The sequence below is a fragment of the Nycticebus coucang genome, chromosome 22 (genome assembly GCF_027406575.1).
Source record: "Nycticebus coucang isolate mNycCou1 chromosome 22, mNycCou1.pri, whole genome shotgun sequence".
Lineage (NCBI taxonomy): Eukaryota > Metazoa > Chordata > Mammalia > Primates > Lorisidae > Nycticebus > Nycticebus coucang.
In genome coordinates, this window is record NC_069801.1 from 34,104,803 (window position 1) to 34,123,468 (window position 18,666).

The window sequence follows — 18,666 nt, forward strand, 5'->3', positions numbered from 1 at the left end:
CTTCAAAATGATATCTTTCATATTTTCTTCTTGATTGCTATGACAAGTATATATTGAATAATTGGTTTATCTTTTTTCTTACTGAAATATAATTAATGTATATGTTTTTGGCAGGTGCATGTGATATTTTGATACATTCACATAAAGTGTAATGAGATCAAATCAGGATAATTGGGATGTCCATCACCTCACACATTTATCTTTTCTTTATGCTGGGAACATTGAATTACTCTCTTAGCAAGATGAGAAAATGGAGGAAAACTTTAAGTATCTCTTTTGAAATATGCAATAGATTATTGCTTACTATAGTCATCTTATTGATTTATTGAAAAGTAGGTCTTACTCCTTCTATCTTGCTATATTTTTGTACCCAGTAATTAACTTCACTTCATTCCCCCAACTGCCCGCCCTTCTCAGCTTCTGGTAACCACCAATAGTCATGGACATCCTCTTCTTTCACTTCCACAGCTACATAGAAGGAGCTGGAGGCCATTAAAAGCAAGATAGTTGGTTTATCTTTGCAAGTATGCCAGATTTAAGAAGGCTGGCCTCGTAACAGAAATAACCAGGTACTGTGAAATCCAGGCCTTCACCACTCAGGTTGATACCTTTGGGCCTTCTTTCTCTGCGTGTGTACCAGAGGCATGTATGGTTACCAGGGCAGGGTGGGGGTGTATGGAAGTATTTTGAGAGTGATAAAGGAAGCTGCTTAAAATTCCGTGTTTTCTAAAAGACTTTGAAATCGGGTCTAGGGTAAATTTCTTCTTTCTCATATTCAGTTAGTTTTGGTTCTTATATTTTAGGACCAGAACTCATTTCTTTTCTTTCTTTTTTTTTGAGACAGAACCTCAAGCTGTCACTGGGTAGAGTGCCGTGGCCACATGTGATGCCACAGCACTCTACCCAGGGTGACAGCTTGAGGCTCTGTCTCACCCAGCAACCGCCAACTCCTGGGCTCAAGCGATTCTCGGGCTTCCGCCTCCCAAGTAGCTGGGACTACAGGTGCCTGCCACAACGCCCGGCTATTTTTTTAGTTGCAGCCGTCATTGTTGTTTGGCGAGCCTGGGCTGGATTCGAACCCTCCAGCTCAGGTGTATGTAGCTGGTGCTTTAGCCGCTTGAGCCACAGGTGCCAAGCCCACAACTCATTTCTTTCTAAAAAGAAATACTCTGTGGTGTTGCATAAAGTGTTGGTTTATACATGTGAATGAGGTGGCGGGCCCTGATGATGATGAATGGGAAATGGGTCCTAGAAACCGCCTTCTCTTGCATGTTCTTTTATGTAGCTCTCATTTATTGTTGTCTCTCTCTATTCTAAGCACCGTGACATGGATATTATTGTACATATTTTTATAGATGAGGAAACTGAAGCTTAGTGAGTATAAGTAACTCTCTGAAGGTCACAGAGGTAATCATTGATGGAGGTGCATTCAAACCTAAGTCTTTTCTAGCTACGAAGATTGTATTTTTAACAACTACACCATTTCTGCACACTTTCAGCCACATAAGTAACTTTTGCCCCTTGCATTTTTTTCTCTTCCATTTTAGGATCTTTTATGGAGCATACAGTTATTCAATAATAATTCCAGTGGCTCAAAACTAAAAGAGACTGGATGTCTAAGATAGAACTATCACTATCACACAGGGGAAAGTTTGTAGTAGGGGTGTCAGGTGGGGGCAGTGTGGAGGGTTGGGGAATGAAGAGAGACATCCTTTAGCTTATCCTGAAAATATCACCTATATTTCTATACTGGGTCCTTGTCAGTGGCTCCAGGGTTACTCTAAGTTTTAGTCTTGTGTTCCTCAGAGACAGAAAGACTTGTTAAGTACTCTGTAGTGGAAGCTGGAGAGATTCCACAGCTGTTGACAGTGGTTTGGGTAATTGGGAATTGCCCTCTCTGACCTTAGGGCCAGGGAGCAAACTGCATAACATTCCACAGCTAACCTTATTTATTTAACAAAATTTTTTAACTGCCTTCCTAAGAGAAGATACCACAGTTTACTTCTGAGGAATGCTGATTTTATTAGCAAACACATCTTAACTGTCTTAAGAGTTGTAGACTCTAGAATCTAAGCAGGGGTCCTCAAAATGCGGCCCGTGGGCTACATGAGACGGTGTGATTATATTTGTTCCCATTTTGTTTTTTATACTTCAAAATAAGATATGTGCAGTGTGCATAGGAATTTGTTCATAGTTTTTTTTTTTCTTTTCTATTCTCTTTACTGTAATGTTTTTCCTCACTCCCTCTTTTTTGTGTTTTTTTTTTTTTGGCCGGGGCTGGGTTTGAACCCGCCACCTCCGGCATATGGGACCGGCGCCCTACCCGCTGAGCCACAGGAGCCGCCCAGTCACTCCCTCTTTTTAAAAAAACCTTTAGGCTTATTGATAGTCTGGTGTCACTGGCCTCTGCTTTATAATGAAGAGAGAAAGTCACAGAAAAGCATAATTTTTTTTTTCTTAACCTATAGTCCGGCCTTCCAATGGTCTGAGGGACAGTAAATTTGCCCCCTGTTTAAAAAGTTTGAGGATGCCCGAAAAGGAAAAACACTAAAAATACATGAAATATTAGCTTTTGCTCCCATTTTTAATCCTGTACACCTTAGATCTTATCAGAGATCGTTCATGGATACTGTAGCCTGACATACACATACAGCACTAAGAAACTTCAGTCACATCTGTTTACATTTTTCATTTTGTGATTTTGTAACACCCACCACCAAAGACAAATGTGTGAATCATTTGTGTGCTTATTAGCTATATGGCAGACCAACTATGTAAATCCATCTAGGAATTTGAAGGGAGTAAAGTTCTCTTTAGAAGAAAGACAATTCTGAGCCTGAAATAACAGTCCTTAGAAGATATTGGGATAAAATTTCAGGCAGGGAACACCACCTGGTGGTAAGAAGGAGGATTTGCACCTTCCAGAAATGTACGTGTATTTGTCACAGTAAATAAGTGATATTTTTGTCAAAAAATTACATTCTTATTTGTAATAATCATGTATTCAAATTTCTAAGGATAACTTTCTGCCAAATTATTATAGCATTATTTTATTCAAACTTCTGTTAATTTGGGCTGCGCCTGTGGCTCAAGGAGTAGGGCGCCGGTCCCATATGCCGGAGGTGGCGGGTTCAAACCTAGCCCCGGCCAAAAAACAAAAAAAAAAACTTTAAAACTTATGTTAATTTCTTGATAAAATATTATGCTTAAAAACAAAACCCGTTGTCAAAACCGGCATACTAACTAAATAATTGTCTGTGTCTTACTGATCTGAAGTCTTTTTTCTTTTTTGAGGCAGAGCCTCAAGCTGTCACTCTGGGTAGAATGCCATGGCTTAACAGCTCACAGCAACCTCCAACTCCTGGGCTCAAGCTATTCTCCTGCCTCCGCTTCCCAAGTAGCTGTGACTACAGGCGCCCACCACAATACCCGGCTATTATTTTGTTGTAGCCGTCATTGTTGTTTGGCCCGCCTGGGCTGGATTTGAACCTGCCAGCTCAGGTGTATGTGGCTGGCGCCTTAGCCGCTTGAGCCACAGGCGCCGAGCCTGATCTGAAGTCTTGTGTTCCTTGTTGTTCCGAACACAGATCCCACTTTTCTCTGCAGAAAATCCATTAGTGTAGCTGGGTACAGTGGCTCACACCTTTAATACCAGCACTTTAGGAAGCCAAAGCAGGAAGATGGCTTGAGCCCAGAATTTGGAGACCAGCCTGAGAAACACAGACCCTATCTCTACCTTTTTTTTGAGACCTAGTCTCAAGCTGTCCTCCTGGGTAGAGTGGCGTGGCATCATAGCTCATAGCAAACTCCAATTCTTAGGCTCAAGTGGTCCTCTTGCCTCAGTTTTTCTATTTTTAGTAGAGACAGGGTCTCACTTTTGCTCAGGCTGCTCTCGAACTCTTTAGCTCAAGCAGTCCACCTGCCTCAGCCTCCTAGAGTGCTAGGATTATAGGCGTGAGCAACTGCGCCTGGCCTCCTATCTCTATCTTAAAAAAAATTTTTTTTTAATTGAGTGGTGTCTTTTCACCTCTTTATTGCATTTTCTAATTTTGATATGCTTATTCTAGTTGGTAACTTTCTGCCTAGTGGAATGATGGAGAAAGAAATATTTTTGGGTTTTTAGTAAGTTTTTGGCAGATATCATATACAGGGTGGCCATTAAGTTCATGTGCAACCTTAAATTGCAACTATTTTTTTTGTTTGTTTTGTTTTTACAATAAAAGTCTCACACTATTTTAAATTGCACACAAACATTATGGCCACTTTGTATAAGTAAGTCACTTTTTTCCCCTCTATAAAAATTATGAAGAAGGGCTCGGTGCCCATAGCACAGTGGTTACGGCGCCAGCCACATATACCGAAGGTGGCGGGTTCAAACAGCCCAAGCCAGCTAAACAGCTGCAACCAAAAAATAGCCAGGCATTGTGGCAGATGCCTGTAGTCCCAGCTACTTGGGAGGCTGTGGCAAGAGAATCGTTTAAGCTCAAGAGTTTGAGGTTGCTGTGAGCTGTGACACCATGGCACTCTACCGAGGGTGACATTGTGAGACTGTATCTCAAAAAAAATAAAATAATGAAGAAGAGTGATAATTTTTCACAGTGATTCCTAGGATGAGTAAAGTTGATGGGATAGGAGATTCTGTGACCATTTTTTATTAAAATTCATATCTGAAACGTCTTTTTTCTTGCAATAAGGATCTTTCTTCTTTGGCAATCTTGAAAGTAGGTAATTCTGTAGTTGGGTAAAGTAGGGACATCAGCCTAAGGAGAAAAGATCCTGTTAAGTTAATAAGTATGCATATTTTATACGACTGGAGGGGAGTGAAAGATAAACGGAGTTTAAAATTTCAGGTTGAGCCTTAAGTAGGCATACCTTGTCCTGGTAGAAAAATTGAATCCAGGCCCCACCACCATTGAAAAGTATCTTGGGAGAGGACTGTTCATGTAAGGTGTTAGGCTAAGTAGAATACGACATGGTTTTGCAATGGTTTCCTAGGATTTTTCTTAATATAAGTAACAGATGTATTATAATATCTATGTTTTGACACTCATATTTTTAGGCACTGTAAAAAAAACTGTGCCATGCACAAATGCTTACGTATTATATAATTCCATTCACATTAAGTATCCAGAATTGACAAATCCATAGAAACAAACAGTAAATTGTAGTCGTTAGGGGCTGTGAGAGAGGAGTTGGAAGGAAATGGGGAGTGCCTGATAATGAGTTTGGAATTTCTTTTGGGTTGCTGAAAATGTTCTGAAATTAGTGGTGGTTGTTGCACACCATGTTAATATACTAAAAACTACTGTACTTTACATTTCAAGAATTAAAACTAAAGTAAAAAAAAAAAACTGATCCATAGAAGAATGAACAAAGTCGATGAAAAAGTGGTGATGGTAAAAATCCTTTCACTTAGGTTCTAGCAGAAATGTTGTCTGACTTGGCTCGGTGCCTGTAGTACAGTGGTTAGGGTGCCAGCCACATACACTGAGGCTGGTAGGTTCGAACCCAGCCTGGGCCAGCTGAGCTACAATGACAACTGCAGCAGAAAAATAGCTGGGCCTTGTGGCAGGCGCCTGTAGTCCCAGCTACTTGGGAGGCTGAGGCAAAAGAATCGCTATAGCCCAAGAGTCTGTGGTTGCTGTGAGTTGTGATACCACAGCACTCTACCAAAGGTGACATAGTGAGACTCTGTCTCAAAAAAAAAAAAAAAAAGAAAAAGAAAAGAAATATTGTCTGATAATCTAAATATTATATCTTAGGCCCTGAATGTTATAATTTGTACTTTATTACCCTGTTCCTGATCTTCACAGGGCCACGATGGGCCTCCTGGAACATTGGTGTGTTCATCTGCATTCGATGTGCTGGAATCCACAGGAATCTGGGGGTGCACATATCCAGGGTAAAATCTGTTAACCTCGACCAGTGGACTCAAGAACAGATTCAGGTACTTACACGGCCCAAGAGTGAGCCAGCTGCTCCCATATGTCCGTGTAAAAGTAGTTTCAGGTGAATTTCAGTCAAACTAGACATAAAAGTGAAGATTTAGCTATTAAATAATCATGTTAAATTTCCACATCTTAATAAAGGAATGTTTAATTTTTCTATTAAGATAAATTAATACATGCTCACGTAAGAGAAAAACTCAATTCAAGGTGGAGAGCGGGGGAACAGGGAGCAAGGAGAGGGAAGGGAAGAAGGGGATGAGTGCGCCCACTTCATGGGCACAACGTTAGGGGATAGGGCACACCTCTTGGGGATGGGACATAATTATAATAGGGACTTTACCTAACAAATGCAAACTTTGTAACCTAATTCTTTGTACCCTCAATTAACCTGGAACAATAAAACCAAACAAAAAATATACAAGTTATTCTACCTATATTTTACCTCCTTCAAAACACAAATAGTCTATGGGCAAGGACCACATAGGTCCGTGGAGGTATTAAGAAAGATACTGGGGGGCGGCGCCTGTGGCTCAGTGAGTAGGGCGCCAGCCCCATATGCCGAGGGTGGCGGGTTCAAACCCAGCCCCGGCCAAACTGCAACCAAAAAATAGCCGGGCATTGTGGCAGGCGCCTGTAGTCCCAGCTGCTCGGGAGGCTGAGGCAAGAGAATCGCTTAAGCCCAGGAGTTGGAGGTTGCTGTGAGCCGTGTGACGCCACGGCACTCTACCCAACGGCGGTACAGTGAGACTCTGTCTCTACCAAAAAAAAAAAAAAGAAAAGAAAGATACTGGGTTATCTTCTAAGTCCCTTGGCATTTGCAGATCTGACATTTTTAGGTATCATAGACTTATAGAAAGAAATCGTAAACTTTTTTTTTTTTTTTCAGTTTTTGGCCAGGGCTGGGTTTGAACCCGCCACCTCCGACACATGGCGCCGGCGCCTTACTCCTTTGAGCCACAGGTGCCGCCAGAAATCATAAACTTTATTATAGAAATATTTTATTGCTAAAACAACTATATGGATTGTGCTTGCTGTTAGCTTGGTGATCTTGAAATGAGATACTTAAAGATACGTAACTTGAGATACCAAATGAGATACCAAAGATACGTAACTTGTAGCTTCATTGTTCTTTATTCTTTTCCTACCTTGAAACACTTTAATTTTTAAATTTTTTTCTTTATGGAGGATAAAAGGGAGCCTCTGCCCCAAAGAAAACCAGTTGCTAAAGTTGGTGATGGAAATAAAGTTATTCTTAACCAGGAAATGGCTTTAGAAATCACTTCAGACTACATTTACAGACTCACATAGAATTACGTTTTGCATTTGTGCTTTACTCTGTCTTATGAAGGAAATTATATACCATGAAGGTTTGGGGATTTATCCCTCACAAATATTAAAGGATCCATTTAGAAGGCCAATGGGAAACATACATTTATTGCCAATAAAGCTGAATATATTAATTAATAACACATGGTATAAACTCCGAATTTTAACACTGATTATTGCCTGTCAAGTAGACATTTTGATTGGTAGCTGTGTATCTTAGACTTTCAAATGAATTATTACTGAATTAAAAAAGTATCTTGGCAGACAAATCTTTTAGTAAAAGGTTAGGTCAGCAGGGGAGACAGCTGAAGGGAGGCAAAGATTGCACATTCCTAGAGAGTGGAGAAAACCGTGGATTGGAAATTAGAATATGTAATTTTAAATCTTGGTTCTGCCAGACTCGAGTTTGGTTCTTCAATTGTACAGTGATAGGATTGGTTGAGAAGTTTTTCAGTTTGTTCCTGATCTAACAGTCCATGTTTCCACGTGCTCTTTGTTCACAGTGCATGCAGGAGATGGGGAATGGGAAGGCAAACCGACTATATGAAGCCTACCTTCCTGAGACCTTCCGGCGACCCCAGATAGACCCGTATCTTTTCTGAAGCAACTTAGAAAGCTCAGTGGTATTTTGACATCTAGGGAGAATCAACACAGACTTAAGGCTGTGATCTAACTGGTTCATCTCCATGTGGATTAGTCAAAGTCCTAGCTTTTCCTTTGTCCTGAAAGCAAGATATATAAAAAACACATGTAAAGTTGCTAATGTCAGGTAGTGTCACATGGGGGAAGATTCACTTGGGATTTAAGATTGCAGTTATTTCATTGTGAATTCTTCCATAAAGTTACATTTCCATTAGTTCATTTGGGATGTCTGAAACTCTTGTTTGATAAAAAGAATAGTTTACTATGCTTTGTTGAACCCTAGCAATTAGCAAAACTGCCATTTTTGCCTCAGCCTCCCAAGTAGCTGGGACTACAGGTGCCTGCCGCAACGCCCAGCTATTTTTTTGTTGCAGTTGTCATTGTTGTTTTAGGTGGCCCGGGTCGGGTTTGAACCCGCTAGCCCTGGTATTTGTGGCCGGCCCCCTACTCACTGAGCTATGGGAGCTGCTGAGCAAAACTGCCATTTTTAATGTCTTTTTATGTTCCATGTGAAAAAATTAACTGTTGTTGACTGGTTTATCAATAACTTTCTCCATCTGCTCAACAGGTTGCCTAAGGGCATAACTTCCCAAAATGTGGTTTGTAGATCATGTTAGTTTTTTGGTGGGTGCAGTTTTTGGTGAGGCCCTGCAGAAGGCATGCTGGTCAGATTCTGGCAGTAGGCACAAGGGTTTATATTTTTAAGGGACACTGAGGTGCCATTGTGTGATAATTGACTACCTATATTCTAGAACAGCCACAGATACCTCTCGTGTCAATATGAAGGTTAATCCCACTCGGTGCTGTCATCACTCTGAAGGTGATGATAGCAAACAGTGATTCCCTGCAGTCCCCCTGGAAGACGCCCTTCAAGGTTTTGGTTAGGGAAGCTGCATATGAAGAGACAGGAGTCATGTGGGGAAACCAGGTGAGAGGGAGGGAGGAGAACAGTGCTCCATGGGGTATAAATTGACTTTTGATATTCTTATTATTGGAGAGACTTGTTTGATTTATCCTTAATGAGCTTTTTGCAGAGCTGTCGAGGGATTTATTCGAGATAAATATGAGAAGAAGAAATACATGGACCGAAGTCTGGACATCAATGCCTTTAGGGTTGGTTTTGTTTATTTATTTATTTATTTAGAGACAGAATCTCACTTTATCACCCTTGGTAGAGTGCTGTGGTGTCACAGCTCATAGCAACCCTAAACTTTTGGGCTTAAGCAGTCCTCTTGCCTCAGTTTTTCATTTTTAGTAGAGATGGGGGTGTCTCACTTTTGCTCAGCTGGTTGAGAACTCATGAGCTCAAGCATTCCACCTGCCCCAGCCTCCTAGGGTGCTAGGATTATAGGTGTGAGCCACAGTGGCCAGCCTAGGGTTGGTTTTAAATCTTTTAAGTTTTGTTCTTAAAAAGTAATTTGCGGGGCGGCGCCTGTGGCTCAGTGAGTAGGGCGCTGGCCCCATATGCTGAGGGTGGCGGGTTCAAACCCGGCCCCGGCCAAACTGCAACAAAAAAATAGCCGGGTATTGTGGCGGGCGCCTGCAGTCCCAGCTGCTTGGGAAGCTGAGGCAAGAGAATCACGTAAGCCCAAGAGTTAGAGGTTGCTGTGAGCCGTGTGACACCACGGCACTCTACCCAAGGGCAGTACAGCGAGACTCTGTCTCTACAAAAAAAAAAAGTAATTTGCGGACCAGCGTAGGCCCATGGCCTGCCTCTGCTGGTGGGCTCCAGTCTGACTCCTCTGGCTGGATCTGACCTGATCTGGCCCACTCAGGCTCAACAGATGCTGGGCCGAGGCTCCAGATGCAAATCATATGACCTACAATACTTGGGTGACATCTGCATGAAAGATCATCAAGAATTACAGATGAGGGCAGCGCCTGTGGCTCAAAGGAGTAGGCGCCGACCCCATATACCAGAGGTGGCAGGTTCAAACTCGGCCCCAGCCAAAAACTGCAAAAAAAAAAAAAAAATTACAGAAGACAAAAATACTAATGCATTTGAGAAAGCAGTAAAGTTGGGAGGGAGGAGAAAGATACAACTGCTTTCCTGATCTGCAACTTGGCTGGATGCCAAGATGTCCGTGGACATGAATAGCCAGGGTTCTGACAGCAATGAAGAGGACTATGTACGATCCAAATTGTGAGGAAGAGGAAGAAGAGGAGGGTGAGGACCCTGGAGACATAGAGGACTATTATGTGGGAGTAGTCAGTGATGTGGAGCAGCAGGGGGCGGATGCCTTTGATCCAGAGGAGTACCAGTTCACCTGCTTGACCTATAAGGAGTCCAAAAGTGCCCTCAATGACCACGTGACAGGCTTAGCCTCTGTCCTAAAGGTATCTCATTCAGTTGCTAAACTTGTATTAGTTAATTTCCACTGGCAAGTCTCAGAGATATTGGACAGATACTAGTCCAATTTGGCTCACCTGCTTGTTGAAGCTCGAGTTCAGCCTAATCCATCAAAACATGTCCCCACAGCCCATCCCTCTCACCATTGTGCAGTGTGTACGCAGTTTGTGCACAAGGAAAATCTACTCTCTCTGGCCTGTCAACACCAGTTTTGCCACAGCTGCTGGGAGCAGCATTGCTCAGTACTTATCAAGGATGGCGAGTCTCTTGTATGGCTCAGGATTGTCTACTCCGTACACCAGAGGACTTTGTGTTTCCATCGCTTCCCAATGAAGAATTGAGAGACAAATACAGGCGCTACCTCTTCAGGGTCATTACCAGCTCCAACTGTGCCCTGGTGCAGACTGCCCCATGGTTATTTGAGTACAGTGCAATTGGTGCAATGAGGTTTTCTGTTTCAAGTGTTGTCAGATGTATCATGCCCCCACAGACTGCGCCACAATCCAGAAATAGCTCACAAAGTGTGCGGACGACTCTGAAACAGCCAACTACATTAATGCTCACACTAAAGATTGTCCCAAGTGCAACATCTGCATAAGAAGAATGGGGCTGCAATCATATGCAATGCTCAAAATGTAAACAAATTTCTGCTGAATGTGTTTAGGGGATTGGAAAACTCCTGGCAGTGAGTACTATGAGTGCAGCCGTTACAAGGAGAATCCTGACATTGTCAATCAGAGCCAGCAAGCCCAGGCCAGGGAAGCCCTCAAGAAGTACTTATTCTACTTTGAGAGGTGAGAAAATCACAACAAAAGCTTGCAGCTAAAGGCACAGACATACCAGTGGATTCCTAGAAGATTCAGGAGAGGGTCATGACCAACCTGGGAACGTGGATCGACTGGCAGTACCTACAGAATGCTGCCGAGCTCTTGGCCAAGTGTCGATACACTTTGCAATATCCCTACCCATATGCATACTACATGGAGCCTGGACCCAGGAAGAAACTGTTTGAATACCAGTAGGCTCAGCTGGAGGCTGAAATCGAAAATCTCTCATGGAAAGTGGAACGTGCTGACAGCTATGACAGAGGGGACTTGGAGAACCAGATGCACATAGCAGAACAGCGATGGAGAACTCTACTGAAGGATTTCCATGACACCTAGTTGTGCTGGGGTGAGAAAGATGTGGCTGCAAGGTCTCCCAGCGGCCATACTACCACCCCAGGCAGCAGCCAGGGCCTCATTCCTGAGAGACACTGGCAACACCTCTTAGTTGATTTCTGTTTTCTTCTCATCTTTTCACTTTTCATTTCTACCAGGGTAGAATTGGCCATGTTGAATTGGCCTCTTTTCAGGACTTTTAATTTCCCCCTGGATTGTTGTTGTGAGGGAGGGAGAGTTTTTTCTGAATGGCTATTAATAGTGTTAGATCATTACAACTTATGTAATTTTCAAAGGTTGTACGATTATACAAAAAAAGGCAAAACATAGGATAATGCAGAGCCCTTTTAAAAAATAAATTGGCATTGGAGTGTTTAAAAAAAAAAAAGTAATTTGCTTATTAATCAAGCCAGGGAAGAGTATGAAGAACTGCTACCAAAATATGTCAAAACAATCATTAAAAACTGCAAATAGAGGGCAGCGCCCGTAGCTCAGTGGGTAGGGCGCCGGCCACATTCTCCCAGGCTGGCAGGTTCGAACCCAGCCTGGGCCAGCTAAACAACAATGACAACTGCAACAACAACAAAAATAGCCAGGCATTGTGGCGGGCACCTGTAGTCCCAGCTACTTGGGAGGCTGAGGCAAGAGAATCACTTAAGCCCAAGAGTTTGAGGTTGCTGTGAGGTATGACGCCACGGCACTTTACCAAAGGGGAATAAGTGAGACTGTCTCCAAAAAAAAAAAGAAGTGGGAAAAGCAAAACATCAATGAATTCTCTGCTGTCATCTCTATTTTTTTTTTGCAGTTTTTTTGGCCAGGGCTGGGTTTGAACCCGCCACCTCTAGCATATGGGGCCGGTGCCCTACTCCTTTGAGCCACAGGCACCACCCGTCATCTCTATTTTTATTTATTTTTTTGTTTTGTTTTTTTGGAGACAGAGTCTCAAGCTGTCACCCTCGGTAGAGCGCTGTGACATCATAGCTCACAGCAACCTCCAACTCTTGGGCTCTAGCGATCCTCTTGCCTCACTTTTTCTATTTGTAGTAGAGATGGGGGTCTCTCTTGCTCAGGCTGGTCTTGAACTCATGAGCTTAAGAAATCCACGTGCGGGTGGCACCTGTGGCTCAAAGGAGTAGGGCGCCATCCCCATATGCCGGAGGTGGCAGGTTCAAACCCAGCCCTGGCCAAAAACTGCAAAAAAAGAAAAAAGAAAGAAAGAAAGAAAGAAATCCACGTGCCTCGGCCTCCCAGAGTGCTAGGATTACAGGTGTGAGCCACCTTGCCTGGCCATTCATCTCTATTTAGAAAGCTTGTTTGGAGGTTCTAGCAGGGGAGTGCAGCTACTCGGATACCCTTGACCCAAGAACGGTCCTCCTCTATCGGGGAAGGTCGTCCTCTTCGATCGAGAGCGCAGCTTCCAGAGGGACGCACATGGAGCGGTGAGGGAGGAAGGGGACATCCGCCTAGCCAACCAGATCAGCCAAATCAACCCTGGCGATCAATGGAGTGGCAGATGTCACAGCCAGATCGCCCTCACATCCTCATCTCTATTTAGAAGATGTTCATGGGTCCTAGTACCAAATTATTTCTTGAAATGGACATGTTGGGTATACTAGATCAAATTAGAATAGCATTTGTGTGTGTATGTACTATAGATGTATCTATCTATTGCTATATCTACACATAATTTTTTCCATAAATGAAATCAACAAAACTAGGTGTAATTAAATTATCAGAGTTTTCTTTAGTTTGACCAATGTATATTTTTGGCCTTATCTGCTGATAACCAGTATGTTGGTAGGCTGATTGCCACGGAGACCCTTGTTCTCAGAAGCGTTTCAGATGGAGATTGATTACCAGTTACCACACATACATTTCATCCTTGGCATGTTTGGAATCTGATTGTAGCTCCAGGGTGCAATCAGTTAGCACATGGTACTTATATGAAATAGTGTGGGAAAACTAGTACAAAATACAAGAGGAAATGCATCATGGTTTCTGGAAGAAGAAAATATCCCTGACTAATGACAACTAAAAGAAAACCAATAAGTATGACTATTTATACTTTTTTTTATACAGAGTCCCACTATGTCACCCTCGGTAGAGTGCTATGGCGTCACAGCTCACAGCAACCTCAAACTCTTGGGCTTAAGCGATTCTCTTGCCTCAGCCTCCCAAGTATCTGGGACTACAGGCGCCCACCACAACAGCTGGCTATTTTTTGTTGCAGTTGTCATTGTTGTTTTAGCTGGCCTGAGATGGGTTTGAACAGGCCAACTTTGGTGTATATGGCTGGTGCCATAACCACTGTGTGATGGGCACTGAGCCTATACTTTATAAATAGACTTTGACAAGATTCTGTAGTAAATTCTTTTAGGATTAATTGATTTTTTCTAAAGCCACAGAAATATAGAGTATGGGATTCTCCTATCACCTGTTCTAGCTATTTATTTTAATCAATGATATAATAGTAAAATCATTGAGTTTTCACAGGGTTCTAAGCCCTTCCAGATAACTAAAATTAAGCTAATTGGGATCATCCTCAGCTTGAATGTTTTTGTACCTCTGTGTAAGGGGCATTACTTGATAGGCGAATTTCAACAGTGGCAAATAAATGCAAGGTAATACATGTAGTTGGGTAAAAATACCTCCTCAACTCAGTATGAAGGACTCTTACTCACAGTCATCCAGAAAAGAAAGTTCTTAGTTATCATAGATGTTCCAAGGAGGAACCTAGTGTGCAGCTACAGCCTGGACAGCACTATCAAAAAGGGTTTAGAACCAAAGCACATACGTTCCTTTTTATCTGTAGAAAACTGCTGTTTGGGGTGGTGCCTGTGGCTCAGTGAGTAGGGCGCCGGCCCCATATACCGAGGGTGGAGGGTTCAAACCCAGCCCCGGCCAAACTGCAACAAAAAAATAGCGGGGCATTGGGGTGGGCGCCTGTAGTCCCAGCTGCTCGGGAGGCTGAGGCAAGAGAATCGCAGAAGCCCAAGAGCTGGAGGTTGCTGTGAGCCCTGTGACATCAAGGCACTCTACTGAGGGCAGTTAAGTGAGACTCTGTCTCTACAAAAAGTAAATAAATAAAAATAAATAAAAGAAAACTACGGTCTATCTGCCTAACACTGTTCAGTGTTCCTGGAGATGTGCAATCAGATGAGGTCCGAAGAGGGTATCTGAGGTAATTCAGAAGATGGAGGAGGAGGGGAGGGCTGCTGTTTATACACAACTGTTGTACGTTGAAACAGCATCTCTCCTCTTAGGTGTTCGTAATAATGAAGTGTACTTTCCCACGAAAGCAAGCCTGTTTTACTCACTGGATGTTTTCACTTAGGAAGGAAATACCTCCTGTTTATCAAAAAGGTATTTCAAAAGTTTTTATTGGGCTTTTTTTTTTAAATTAAAAAAAAATTCTTGTGATTTTTTTTTTTGGGGGGGGGGCATGGTATGGATCTGGAATACTGAAGGGAATGTGAGCTCTCTTAAGGAGAGAATTAATCCCCCAAAATGTAGTCTGATACTCTTGCAGGATAGATGAGACACAAAACAGGTGTAATAGAAAACAGATACAGGTGTGCAGGGTTTTTGTTCCAGAAGGTTGGAAAGCTTGCAGCAACTGCAGTAGGTGGGGGCTTTCTTCTCCCTCAGATTTCCGGTCACAGCAGCTATGTTCAAATCAACTGGAAAAGAGTTGAAAAAGATGTAAACAAAGCAAAAAGAGAGATTAAGAAACGAGCTAATAGGGAAGCACCTGTGGCTCAAAGTGGTATGGTGCTGGTCCCATATGCCGGAGGTGGTGGGTTCAAACCCAGCCCCGGCCAAAAACCGTGCACACACACACACAAAAGAAATGAGCTAATAAAGCAGCACCTGAAATCAACAATATAATTGAAGAAGCCACAGAATTTATCAAACAGAACATCATGATATTCAGTGGATTTGTGGGAGGCTTTTTGCTAGGCCTTGCATTTTAAGGAATGAATGTTCTACTGCAATGGATTTGATAATGAAAAGAGAAGTGGTGGCAACAAGCTAGTCTCTCAACAGCACGTGCTGCCAAAGTCTGCAGGGCAAGGAGAAACCAACTAGCTGGACAATACTAAACTTAACAACTTAGCATTTTACCATCTGAAGCTTGGCAAACTTGTACCTGCTTTTAAATAACCTGTATGTTATGTGAAAATAGTATTCCTGAGTAAAACACAGCTTTCATCAGTTTTTAAAAATTTGTTTGGAAATTAACCTATAAAATATCATCATTGGGCATAAATATGAAGAGAAAAAGTCTGTTGGATTGAAATATGATTCTCTTTTTATTTAAATAACATGTTCTTTATTGTGGTTTATGGTATAGTGCTGACTTTTTGTTTCAGAAGATGTTTGTAATAAATTGAAGAACTATAATGCCCTTTTGTGGAAAGCTTTAGAATATTATAATTATTAAATTAAACAGAAAAGAAAAATTCTTGTGATGATTTTTAATGCCAAGAATTAATATTTGCTAAGTGAAGACATTTAATATCAAATGAAAAGAAACTGGGTTTGTCAATTAAAGAATATTTTCCCCTTTTTTTGAGACAGAGTATCACTTTGTCATCCTTGGTAGAGTACTCTGGTGTCATAGCTCACAGCAACTTCAAACTCTTGGGCTCAAGTGATTCTCTTGCCTTAGCCTCCCAAGTAGCTAGTATTACAGGTGCCTGCCACAATGCCCAGCTAGTTTTGGGGGTTTTTTGGTTTTGTTTTGTTTTTAGAGATGGGGTCTCACTCTTGCTCAGGTTAATCCTGAACTCCTGAGCTCAAGCAATCCATCCACGTTGGCCGCTCAGAGTGTGAGGATTATAGGTGTGAGCCACCGCACCCAGTCTCTGTTTTACATTTAGCTGTTTATTTAATGTTAAAACTTAATTTTTGTCTTTATGGTTTTTAAACTTGAAATTACCGTTTATTTTCCAATTTTTTAGAAGGGAGATGAGGCTGGGTGCAGTAACTGATGTCTGTAATCCTAGCACTATGGGAGGCCAAGTTGGGAGGATCACTGAGCTCAGGAGTTCAAGATGAGCCTGAGCAAGAGCAAAACCCCGTCTCTACAAAAGGTGAAAAAATCAGCTGGGTGTGGTGGTACATGCCTATAGTCTCAGCTATTTGAGAAGCTGAGGCAGGAACATTGCTTGAACCCAGGAGTTTGAGGTTGTAGTGAGCTACAGTGACAACATTGCACTGTAGCTGGGGCAACAGAGCAAGACTCTGGTTTCCAATAAACGAGTGAATGAATGAACAAGATCAATATTCAGAGGACCTGTGATTAAATTTATAAAATCACAAAGGACATAGTTGAGTAAGATGAACATGAACTAATCAATATATACCAAGAGATGAGGGGGACCTCTCAATACATGAGCAAGTTAAATTTGGGGCAAAAATGGGCAGCAAACTGGTACAACTTTTAGCCTATGTAGATAACCTAGACTACAAATTTTAAGAGCCATGAGTAGGTAAAACCAGGAGGGCAAGTGTTTGGAGGACGCCTCAAACAGCATCGAGCCTAACATTGGAAGAGGCCAGCTCTCACGTCCCACAAACCACTCCCCCAAGTTTGTCAGACACCTGCATCACCGTCAATAGGGATTTGGGGTATCTTCTTTGGACATATGAATTATAATTTATCAAATTTATTCACCATGGATCCTTTGTTCTGTTTTGTTTTGTTAAATTATTATAGAAAGAAAAAGATGACAAGTGGAAAAGGGGGAGTGAACCAGTTCAAGAGAAAAAAATGGAACCTGTTGTTTTTGAGAAAGTGAAAATGGTAAGTGGGAAAATATTTGCACTATGTGAGTGGCCTCAGGTATTTTTATATGTGCGGAGGGGAGGGGTGATACTGATACCATACTGCGCCGTTGCACCTTGGATGAAGGTTTGCACATCTGGATCCCACCACCTGCTGCCATTTCTGCTTCTCATTACCTGTGGCCTAATCTGCTCTGTTACACTTCTCTTGGGGGAAATGCATCTGTCCACCTAAGCAAGAGGCATGTTCCAAGCAGAAAGCCAAGGCTGCCTGCTGTCTGGCACCTTCTGAGCAGATGCTACCTCCCCATTAGCCCTTCTCTTGTCAGACCTTCTGAATCTCATTTTCTTATTTCAGTTACAAACCGTCTAGAGGTCAGGGCATACTAATGCACTTTAAATGATCCTTTCTTTTATTCTTGCTTTGACATATGAAGTAAACACCTTTCTTTTTCCATAGGACATATTGTGGCTATAGTAATAGAGACTCTCATATAAGAAATCTTGGGCGAAAGCATTCTATTTACTGTTGCATAAAGGAAGAGTCTTTTATCATCATTGTGAATCACATTGTGGACACAGTTACTAGTGATGTTGGCAGAATTAGGTAATCTTTAAACTGATCTCCCTTTTGGTTTTAAAGTAAAAGGTGATGTAACCACTGGGAGATTTGTTGGCTCTTGGTTCTTGTACCATCAGACACCTACCTTTAAATTCTTGGCTTTTCTTGGTACCAAAAACTGCTATTTCTGTTGGATCCCCTGATCTGTGGTTGTCTTGGTTTCAGAAAGGTTCATCTCTTCAGAATGCCAGACAAGCACAGATGAGACTTTGCTTTTTCTTGGAAAGTTTGGTTTATGCACTCATGCCTCTTGACTTAACTCTTTCCCCTGATACTTCCAAGTTTTGTTTCTTTAGTAACAACAGCCATACAAAAGAATACCTGTGGCTTTACAGTGGAGAGCGGGAAAAGAGTTCAAAAACACCTGCTTATTTCTTTCTATGACATATTTTCACTTAGCCACAGAAAAAAGAAGATCCACAGCTACCTCGGAAAAGCTCCCCGAAATCCTCAGCACCTGTCATGGATTTATTGGGCCTTGGTAAGAGTTAGACTTTTCAGCTCCTGTATTCTTATAAATTTTGATGAATTGTCAGTGACCCTGGGAAGATAGGATTCTCCAGTTTGTGTCTTCACCACCAAGATTGTTCTCTCACATTCTTCCTGTTATGTTCTGCATCTGAGCAGCTGCTTTAAAGAAGTGTTTACTGTGACATTTTTCACAGTGACAGTCCAGTGTAGTGGCTTTGGAGCTAGAGTCCCAACTGTGCTGCGTACTGTTTCTGTGACTTTGGGTAGTTTCCTTAACCTGTGAACCTTACCTTCCTAATCTACATGGTGAGGATAGGACACTTAAAAGATATTGTTGAGAAGATTAAATGACATGAT

General features: G+C 42.1%; 1 protein-coding gene and 1 pseudogene across 5 annotated transcripts in view; both read left to right on the plus strand.

The window, feature by feature from the left end:
• Positions 1-18,666, plus strand: part of SMAP2 (small ArfGAP2) — a 63,689-nt gene that overhangs the window by 34,006 nt on the left and 11,017 nt on the right. For 4 of the 5 annotated variants that reach the window (XM_053576256.1, XM_053576258.1, XM_053576259.1 and 1 more), the window contains 5 exons: positions 5,814-5,947; positions 7,778-7,863; positions 8,951-9,029; positions 17,149-17,235; positions 18,238-18,319. In XM_053576256.1, coding sequence (XP_053432231.1) covers positions 5,814-5,947; positions 7,778-7,863; positions 8,951-9,029; positions 17,149-17,235; positions 18,238-18,319 — 468 coding nt within the window. Of the gene's footprint in view, positions 1-468; positions 570-5,813; positions 5,948-7,777; positions 7,864-8,950; positions 9,030-17,148; positions 17,236-18,237; positions 18,320-18,666 lie in introns of those variants that run through there. The other variant, XM_053576257.1, reaches the window with a different exon arrangement.
• Positions 9,434-11,429, plus strand: LOC128575019 (E3 ubiquitin-protein ligase ARIH2-like; annotated as a pseudogene).